This window comes from Phalaenopsis equestris, unplaced genomic scaffold, assembly GCF_001263595.1.
Source record: "Phalaenopsis equestris unplaced genomic scaffold, ASM126359v1 Scaffold001116, whole genome shotgun sequence".
Lineage (NCBI taxonomy): Eukaryota > Viridiplantae > Streptophyta > Magnoliopsida > Asparagales > Orchidaceae > Phalaenopsis > Phalaenopsis equestris.
In genome coordinates this window covers 1,126,609-1,136,393 of record NW_018165555.1, presented here as the reverse complement: position 1 = coordinate 1,136,393, position 9,785 = coordinate 1,126,609, and the positions used below count along the sequence as shown (strand labels likewise).

Below are 9,785 nucleotides of genomic sequence, written 5' to 3'. Positions count from 1 at the left end.
TATATATATATATATATAAATGATAGTTAAATGATAAGAAATTTCATTGAAAATGATTGCATGTTTCGTATGATATGCAAATTTGATATTTACTTCTCTTGTTTGTCTTACAATATTACACATGCATATAGTGATTCTTTCTTACTTGTTGTTCAGACTACATGCCCCATTCCCATTGTCGTTTATATTTTAATAGATAGTTGTTATTTACTGAGTTTGTCAAACTCATTATTTGGTATTTTTCATAACATGTTCTATTCAGCCACCAGTAAGAACATCTCCACCAGAGCAGACTTTTCAATTTTAGTGTCTCAGTTTTGGTATTTTTCCTTACTATTTGAACTTTTTAGTATTAATAAAATTACATAAAAGGTATGTAATATGTTTAGTGGTAAGATTGATTCCCTCGAGTTGCATATCAGATTATGCTTACTAGAGCTCATGACGCAACTCGAACATAGCACGAAAAGAGGGATAGTATAGAGACCTAATTGGATGGATAGGAGCTTTATTGTAGGGGATGCTGGGGAAAAATGGCCACTAAACAGATCTTCACCATATCTATCTTCCAATCCATTCTGTAGAAATGCAGTGAGGCGATCGACCCCCACCCGGAAGCGACACCTGTCAAACAACCTCCAAGAAGAATGAGGCGCTAGTGAAAGAAAAGAAGTGAAGAATTGAGCCCCCAACGGATCCACGAGATGATGAATGGGGTAAAAGTCAAGAACCATTCATTCAAATCTTTCTGGGGACCCGAAAGTACAGATTGACGAGAAGGAGCGGAAGGGCAAAGCTTGGTTCAAATCGTTCTAATTCAACCTACCCCTATGAGTCGAATACTCATTTTTATGCTGTAATTGGAGGAGAGAGGGCACCTCCTTCTGACTAGAAAGCTTGAGCGCTTGAGCAACTCTGAAACAATGAAAGATTCTTCTGAAAAGAGAGAGTCTTTCTCAACTTCAAACGAAAGGGCTAACAAGCTTGCTTGAAAGCTCTGAGAAGTTCAAAGACAATGAGACAGACTCTTGTTCCGTACCAAGAAAGACTTTCACCACGGCCATTTTCTCTGAACTGTTCCTGCTTGCCGAACGAAAAGAAAGAATGTGTCACTTTATAGACCGACTTCCCGTTACCAGGCTATTTGACGAACTGAGGATGACCAGTATGACTGCTTACGCCATAGAGAGGCTTGCACCCTCTCTCGACGCCAGACTCATTCCTTTCTTGCGGTCAGGAGTGAAACAGTCTCAAGTCAATTGCCCCTTACTTACACGCTACGGAACTGCGCAAACCAGCACCAAAGAAGCGTTTCATCCAGAAATGCATGGGAAAGAGGGTCGGATTAACCCCGAAAGAAGTTGGTTTATGTGATCAAACCATAAAGAAATGAGTCTGAAGATCTAGGCAATGACATCGTAACTGCACTAAATGGATGAATGTCTGGGCAATTTGGCTATCTCAGAGGCATGGCCATAGCTTTGATCTTGTTTATCGAACCTCGAACGAGTCAATATTAGCTCGCGCCTTTCCCGCCCATAGCCTTCCGTTCTCTCTCCTTCTTTCTCTCCTGCCTGGTGGGGCGAATAGCATTCCAAGAAGTCGACATTCTTTTCCATTGAATCTTTCCTCCAGCCCAACTACACATTGAACTTCCTCCGTGAATTCCATATCTGTCTCGCCTGCGAATCCTTATCCTTATCTCTTTGTTGATGAATCGCATCTCTCCCCTTCATTTGTTCTCTCTGAAAACGAAAGGTCGGTCTTTCTTTTTTGAGTTCACAGAGGAGTGGAGGAGTTTTTCTTCGGGGTGGTGGAAAAAGATCGTGAAATGGCAATGATTTTTGTGAGAAATGGAAATTGAGTCAGATCCGCCCTTCTCGGTGGTCGTTAGCAGCTACTCTTTCAAATCCATTCTCGCTGCTGTTGTCGTCAACGGTAGAACAAAACTCCTCGGGCATTCATCCATTCTTGCTTCTGGAGTTCAGGACTGAGTCTCGTAGACCGATTTCATGTAGTACCCGTTTCAATCGTCTAATGATCAAACTTCATCCTCCGCTCGTCTAACTGGTCAACTTGTTTGCTTTCCATGGTTTCCGCGGAGTCTAGAAAAGTACCTTAGGTCAAGTTTGGGATAAGTGCCTACAGGGAGACATACCTCTTATCAATGGACGTCTAGGTTGTAGTTTAGAGGGAGGAGGTCAAATTTCAGTTGCAATTCGACTTTGTTTTGTGAAGTTCTTTCATTGGAATTCGACAGAACATAAAAGGAATCACGCTCTGTAGGATTTGAACCTACGACATCGGGTTTTGGAGACCCGCGTTCTACCGAGCTGAACTAAGAGCGCTATCTTAGATCCTATAACAATAGATATATAAAAGTAGATACAATTGTAAAGAAAAGGATTTTTTTATCCCCGAAGTTTATTGTGTGTACATATAGTATGTAAAAATGAAAGATTATGTCCAAAATTGACTGATCTTACTCTATACGAAAACCAGGATCGTCAAGGTGAACCTGACTCTATACGAATTTGTATCTTTCGCTTCGCGCCTGATGTCAGAACAAAAGAAGATTCTATCCTCTTTCTAAGATAGGGGAGCTGGGGGGTGAGTGGAATCAATTCAACTCACGGAGAGCTCATCACTCTCCTGCGTACCTGAGTGCAAAGTTTTTGCAATTTTGCAAGATGCTTTTGCTTTGTCTAAAGATCGCACTATTAGGCAGCTGGGCGGGCGGAAGCGTATCGCTCAGTTCACCTTCACTCAGCTATAGCTTCAAGAAGTCCGTACAAGATTTGGTTGTAGCGAAACTGACTACTTTGTTCATGACCAAGCGCTTAACTGCCTGAACGTCTTTCCAGTGGATGTGCTAGCTGTTAAGAACTTGTACCTCCCCGTGATTGCCCCGATCGCCAGGATATGGTTCCCTGAGAGGACGGTGTGGGTAACCTCCTCCAGTGATCCAGTCCTAGGACTTGAGACGACGGGTTACGTCGCGAAAGAGATGGGAGGCATTTCAAATTCTATTGATACGAAATTTCTTTCTCTTCGATAAGGGGATTTAGGACTTCCTGAATGAAATCGCTTGCGTACAAATTCATTTCATCACGCCTTGCATTGCTGGGGTGAACTGCCTTTCAGACCCGGAGTGTGACACCATCGAAGAATTGAAGATGATCCCTTTTGAATTGATCATTTGAGATTTTCAAGCATCTTAGTGTGTTAATAATATTAGAATGAAGTTATCTTAGGCTTATCAGCCTCGTCTTGTCAAAACTGCTTTTGATTATAACCATGTAAAAATTAAAGGTTGTTTGGTCCTTCAAATATTTTTGAAAGATTTTTACCAATACTGACTATTTGTTCTTAGATTAATACATTCTTGTTATCGTTGAGTTCATTTCATCAATATGCTTGTTCTAACTATGAATTTGTTGTAGAAGGAGTTCGTATGGTTTTGAAGTAGATTCAGAAAGTTGTTGATTTGAAGATTTGGGTGCTTTGAATTTTGAATACTATGTTAGGATTTGTGCTGAAACCGATGAATTCTCTATAGCATATAAATGCTAGTGCCATCTTACTTACATGCCATATTTGAATGGTATATATGATAAAGATTAGAGTATTTATTTGCGTCTTCACTTTAGTTTGAACTGATTTTGAGGTCTAATGTAATTTCGTATGGCTTTCTCAGATATCTTTCTGATTAATACTTGTTTCCTTGTTGATATGATAGCCATTTGGAGAATGAACCATTTTTACCTGAAGGGACGCATGAAAAAAAATAAAACAAATCAGGGCTTATGGAACTATGACGATATTAATTTTAATTGTGTCTCCAATGAACCTTTGGAGGAGTAAAGTCCATTTGGTTGCGGAGAATACGCATGTGAATGTCACTTGAGCTGTATGAAACGCTTTCAACATAATTTTTAGGAACTTAGTTCAGTTTGGAAGCCTCTACCATGCTTACATAATTTTTGTTCAGTTTGGAAGCCTCTACCACCTCCCATCCTCCTTTTTCTTCCCAAGTCATGTAAACATTCATTAACCTCACAATGCTTTCCCTCCAGCTAAGCGAGTTACCTCATTCTTCATTATCTTATTCTACTCTTTGGCCTATAAATGAGTACTTAGGTAGTACCTTTTAAACTGTAAATATAATTAGACATAATAGATAAGTTGTGCCGTCCTCTACCATGCTTACATAATTTTTGTTCAGTTTGGAAGCCTCTACCACCTCCCATCCTCCTTTTTCTTCCCAAGTCATGTAAACATTCATTAACCTCACAATGCTTTCCCTCCAGCTAAGCGAGTTACCTCATTCTTCATTATCTTATTCTACTCTTTGGCCTATAAATGAGTACTTAGGTAGTACCTTTTAAACTGTAAATATAAGTAGACATAATAGATAAGTTGTGCCGTCTTTTCAAGGACTAATACAAATTAAACTCATATTTAATTAATTAATCATGATTGTTGAAGGGCTTAATCTCTATTGGTTCTTTTTCTTCTCTTGTATATTTAATTGATGATTTACCTTTTTTGTTGTCTATCTCAAATTTTTTGCTAAGCTGTTTTGAATGCATTAACCAAAGGGTTGGTTGAAAATTAACCTCTAAAGGTTTAGTCATAGATATAAGATTGGCATAGATTCAATTGGTTTATTCAAGAAAAAAATTGGTACTTAGTTATATTCATATCAAGCTCATTGAAAATATTTTCTTATGTTGTTTCTTTTTTCTCACCAACCAATTGGCCTTCACTTGAAGTCCAGCTACTTGAAGTCCAACTCCTATAACACAACTATTGTACAATGTCATCAACCCATATGATATCATTGTGAAATTCATATGATACTAGTGAATTTGTAGGGGTGTTTGGTTCATGTATTCAATATACTAAGACAAGATTATATTCTGTTTTTATGATATTGATGTTGATTTTATAATAGTATATTTTCTTTAAATTTGTTGAATTTTAAGAAATAATTTATGATTGTTTTGTTAGGATGGAATCATATATTTAAGGCTTCGATTATCTAGAAATCAAAATCACACCGTGGAATAGGATCATGACAAATTTGAGATATCCAAATCAAAATAAATTGAACGGAAGCCAACAAAACAATCCCAAAAAAAGGCACACCAGAATTTATTTGGAAAAACCCGATAACGCAAAATAATCATGTAATCACGCCATCAAGAAATTTCTAGTATGAAGAACCAGAAATGTATAGAGATACTCAGATATTCTCTCTACAATCAATAGAACTTACACGAATTCTCTTCAAATTTTCCTCTCAATCTCACAAGAAATTGCATGCCAAAATCCTCTTCCTTGACTCTTCTCTCCTTCACGGGGACCTTGTCGAAACAACGCATGTGAGAGAATTGTACCTCATTGATCGTAATTGCAAACTTAAGAAACTATACTGGATGAACCATCCGGAGGCGTGGGCACGCGCAAACATGGAATAAATATTTCGTGTGCTAGGGAAGAATGAAATGCACTTGGCGCACCTGCGCCACTCTTGGTCGCTGGGGCACTGCAGTCCCCAACACGGGCACGCCCGATGTGGGCAAAAACACGCCACATCCTTTGTTTGTTGGAACGGGAGCGAGCATCGTCCCGGCGTGGGTGCGCCGCGCCAGAAACACTTAGTGCTTGGTTGCTTCATTGCGGCTGTGAGTGCTCTTTCAAGCTCCAAACGTCAATATGTTTAATGTCTCACACAATTTAAAATAGGGGTATTTATATGCATACCACCCAATTACCAAGTATGTACACATCTAATACCTTCATTTACTTTTTACATTTTTACCACCCAATATTTCATATCACATAAAAAATACCACATTTTTAACTTTGAAAAAGTGAAATACAACTTTTCATGTATAGGTAAGTATGTAAAAATTGAAGTATAGGTGTTAGACATGTAAATACAAAAGAATTGAGTGTTATGTGTATAAATTCTTTTTTAAAAATATCACACTTTATTTTATGTGTTATATGATATGGCTCCAAGAGATCTTTGCTCTATGTTACATTACTCATTTTGGACAAGCATTTCACCAATCCCTTAACAGTTAGTTCATATCATATAATTGTTGTGCCTATTTATTTTCAAGAACTTTATTCTTCCTTTGTTGTTTGCATACTGACAACTCCTTGAAGAGCCCCTGTTAGCAGGGTTTGCAACGCAGCTATCTAAAAAGCTTAAAGCAGTATTAGAAAATGTAGGTATGAGGGAAGCGAACATTGAATTATCTGCCTGAATTCTTATGCTTTTTCGCAGATTTCCTATTGCCTTCTGTGGTGCTCACCCTCATTGATTTATACTCAAGATGGTCTTACGGTCTTATGATCTACTATATAAGAATTATATGTGGATGAGTTCTATTACTTTCTGCGTGATTTAATCATTCATCATAAAATGGAAAAATGTATACTTGTTAGAACAGCAAATAGAATTTTTATTAACGGTTGAGGTTAATCTATATATCTCACCAATTAAGACATTTAATGCATGCAAGATATTATCTTGAGCCCATTCATTCAATTCAAATGACTTCAAAGTTTCAGTTTTTCAAGCAACTGAAATCATCCATTATGAAAATTTTGATGCATGTTACTAATGGTCGAACAATCTTAAAATCTACTAAAATCATGCATGCCATCTTGCTTTTGAAGGTGATAGCATCAAAATCTTTCATATCTCATCAAAAAATACAACTATTTAAACTTTTCAGAAGTGAAATAAATCTTTAATTTCATGCTTTGGTAATATGTCATTTAAGATTATTGAAGTTTAGGTCCTAGATATGTATATACACAGGAATTGATTTGTGTGCACGCAAATCCTCTCTTTTTTAAACATTGAAATTAATATACATAAACTTTGAAAAAAGTTAGTATTGGTTTACATAGCTTCTCAAATCTACATCTTGGATGTACGGAATCCATTCTTATTTCTTCTGAATGAATACTGATCATCAGATATCGAGCGGTGACGAGTGCTTACTACAGAGGAGCTGTAGGAGCAATGCTAGTTTACGACATGACAAAACGACAATCATTTGATCATGTAGTTAGGTGGTTGGACGAACTCCGTGGCCATGCCGACAAGAACATCGTTGTTATGCTGGTCGGAAATAAATCTGATCTTAGAACACTTCGTGCTATTCCCACCGAGGATGCGAAGGAATTCGCGCAGCGAGAGAACCTTTTCTTCATGGAAACTTCGGCTCTCGAATCTACGAATGTTGAAACTGCCTTCCTTAATGTCCTCACTGAGATTTACCGTATAATTGGTAAGAAGGCTCTTGTTGCCAATGAGTCGGAGTCTAGTGGAAACTCAAGCCTTCTTAAAGGAACGGATATAGCTATTCCTCCAGAGCCAACAGGAGGAAACAAGAGTTTATGCTGTATGTCTACTTAAGCAGTAAACCGTTTTTGTTTCTGCCATTTTTCTGTTTTATTATTCATGTTATCGTAAAAATTTTGGAAACTTACAAACGTAGCACATAATTCTCATTTATTTACATATCTCACTCTTAAACTTTCATATTTGCATGCATAGCACTTTGGTGGTAATAGTGTTGTTTATGACATGATATTAAAGATTCGAGTGTTTGTCTGTGTAAATATGGAAGATTAAGGCGTGGGATTTGTAAATAGATTAGAGTTGTGTGCTATTTATGTAAATGCACCTAAAAAATTGCTTCTGGCCTTCTATTTGTATATTCTCCAATGACAAAGAGGTGAAGAAATCAATGACAATTTCATTTGAATATGTATTTCATACTTGCATCCGATTCAGTTGATCCATTTCTTTGATGTGTGACATCATGAGGAATATTAGCTTTGGTTATTCAATTTAGTTTTATTGTAAATCTTTTTCCTTCTGCAACTCTTTTAGAAAGTTAGTAATAGTGATATTTTTGACGTGATGTTAAAGATTTAAATGACATGCATTGTGTAAGGTCTGTGCGGTATGTATGTAAATTTCTCTTTTTTATATTTTGTTTACATTGCTTAGCTTAATTTGATTTAAAATTTGTTTAATTTGCTTTTTTTTTTAAATTAAAATAGTGTTGTTGTTTATGTCATATGGAACATTTGGATTGTATAAATGTAGAAGGTATAGTTTAGGTATTGGATATGTAAATACATAAGAATTGGGTGATATGTAATGCTTGGAAGTAAAAATATGAAGATGATAAATTAATCTCACAAATAAAATAAATAATTAAAAACATAAATAATATTTTATTTGATTGATAAAATTCATCTATGTTCACAAAAGCAAAGAGATCTAAAGGATCTGTTAAGCTTCAAAAAAGGCGAGTGAAGGTTTTTATTTAACACTGCCATTTAGGAAAATGCATCCATGTGCTGTACTTAACAAAGGGGGGAAGCTTACACCTTTTGCAGAGCATAGCCTTTTGTTGGTCCTAATTGGGACAGTAAGATGAGGGGACTGAGCAAGAGAGAGAGAGAGAGACACATTCATGACTTAAAATAGTTTAGGAGCATACATAGAAAAGGTGGCATATGTGTAAAATTTGAAGTGTAGGTGTTAGATATGTAAATACATATAAATTGAATGGTATCTATGTAAATCCTCCTGTGATTAAGGGGACACATAAACATATTTATATATATAGTAGTCGACCATCACTTTAGTCGACTGGTCAAGCTCGATCTCTCGGTCACCTCGTTTTAGTCGGCCGACCAACTTTCTCCTTTGGCCAACCGAAATCAGGCAAGGAACTTTTCCACTTTGACAAGAGACTTCGACGGAGGACTTTTTAGCAGAACGCATAAATATAAAAGACTAAAATATCGAGTACCACCCTTTAAAAGCAAGAGTAATATTCTAATTTACTTTTAGACCCTTCTATCATTTATAAATGGAGGGCTCTTTTATGTAAAAGGGTCCTTTTAGGCTCCCCCACTTATACATCGTGCTTTGTGAAATAAAAGGGGTCGCCCAGAGACCCCCTCCCCAATTCTCCCTTGAGGAGGGAAGTCTTTCTCTTTTGGTCTTATGCTTTATTCTTTGGGTATGGTCTACCTAATAGATCTGGATTCAACAAAATTATTATTGAAAAAATCTTAAAATCAATCATTAAAAAGCTTGATCGATTATTTAATATTTTTGATATGCCACCAACAATTTTTCATCATCTGACACAAATCTCGAGATAATATTTTGAGCATGAAATATTTTAATATTGATAAAAATTCATCTAGAGCACAATTTTAGCAACAGTATAGTCAAACTGACCGGCTCTATGAGACGTACCTAATGATATCAAAATTAGTCAAATTCAAGTTAAATCAAGTCCAGATCAAGTTATTAAATCATTCTTAGAAGATTTTCAGAGACATTTGAAAGGTTAAACGAATGTCGAATTCAACGAGTTTATAGTTGAATTGAGTGTCTCGACAAGACGAATCCAACGAGTCCGAGATTGTTCAATTCTGACATCGTTAAGGCACTCAAATGTCCATCAAATGTCATCTTATCGTGGGAAGCTCTTTGGACCGTCCGATCAAAATGCTTCATATTCATGCGTTAATTGCACTCAAAACATTATAAATAGAGTCCCACCCCTCACATGAGAGGGGAGGCTTGAGAGAAAACTTGAGGCTTTAACTTGAGGCTTTGAGAAGGAGTAAGTTCAACATCATCTCGGTCATCGCAGACCGCCATTGACCACCACCGATCACCGCTGACCCCCGTCGACCACTGCCGACCGTCATCGACTGACGTC

General features: G+C 37.0%; 1 protein-coding gene and 1 non-coding gene across 2 annotated transcripts in view; one reads left to right on the top strand and one right to left on the bottom strand.

Annotated features, from left to right (window-relative positions):
- LOC110033221 (ras-related protein RABA4d-like) overlaps positions 1-7,798 on the top strand; it is a 17,275-nt gene extending 9,477 nt beyond the window's left edge. Inside the window, exon 2 of the mRNA XM_020737133.1 lies at positions 7,003-7,798. Within this exon, the coding sequence (XP_020592792.1) occupies positions 7,003-7,444 (442 nt within the window). The 3' untranslated portion in view covers positions 7,445-7,798. The remainder of the gene's footprint in view (positions 1-7,002) is intronic.
- Positions 2,275-2,348, bottom strand: TRNAW-CCA. Its single transcript has one exon. It is a non-coding gene; the product is annotated as a tRNA-Trp (tRNA).
- Positions 7,799-9,785: the final 1,987 nt, after the last annotated feature.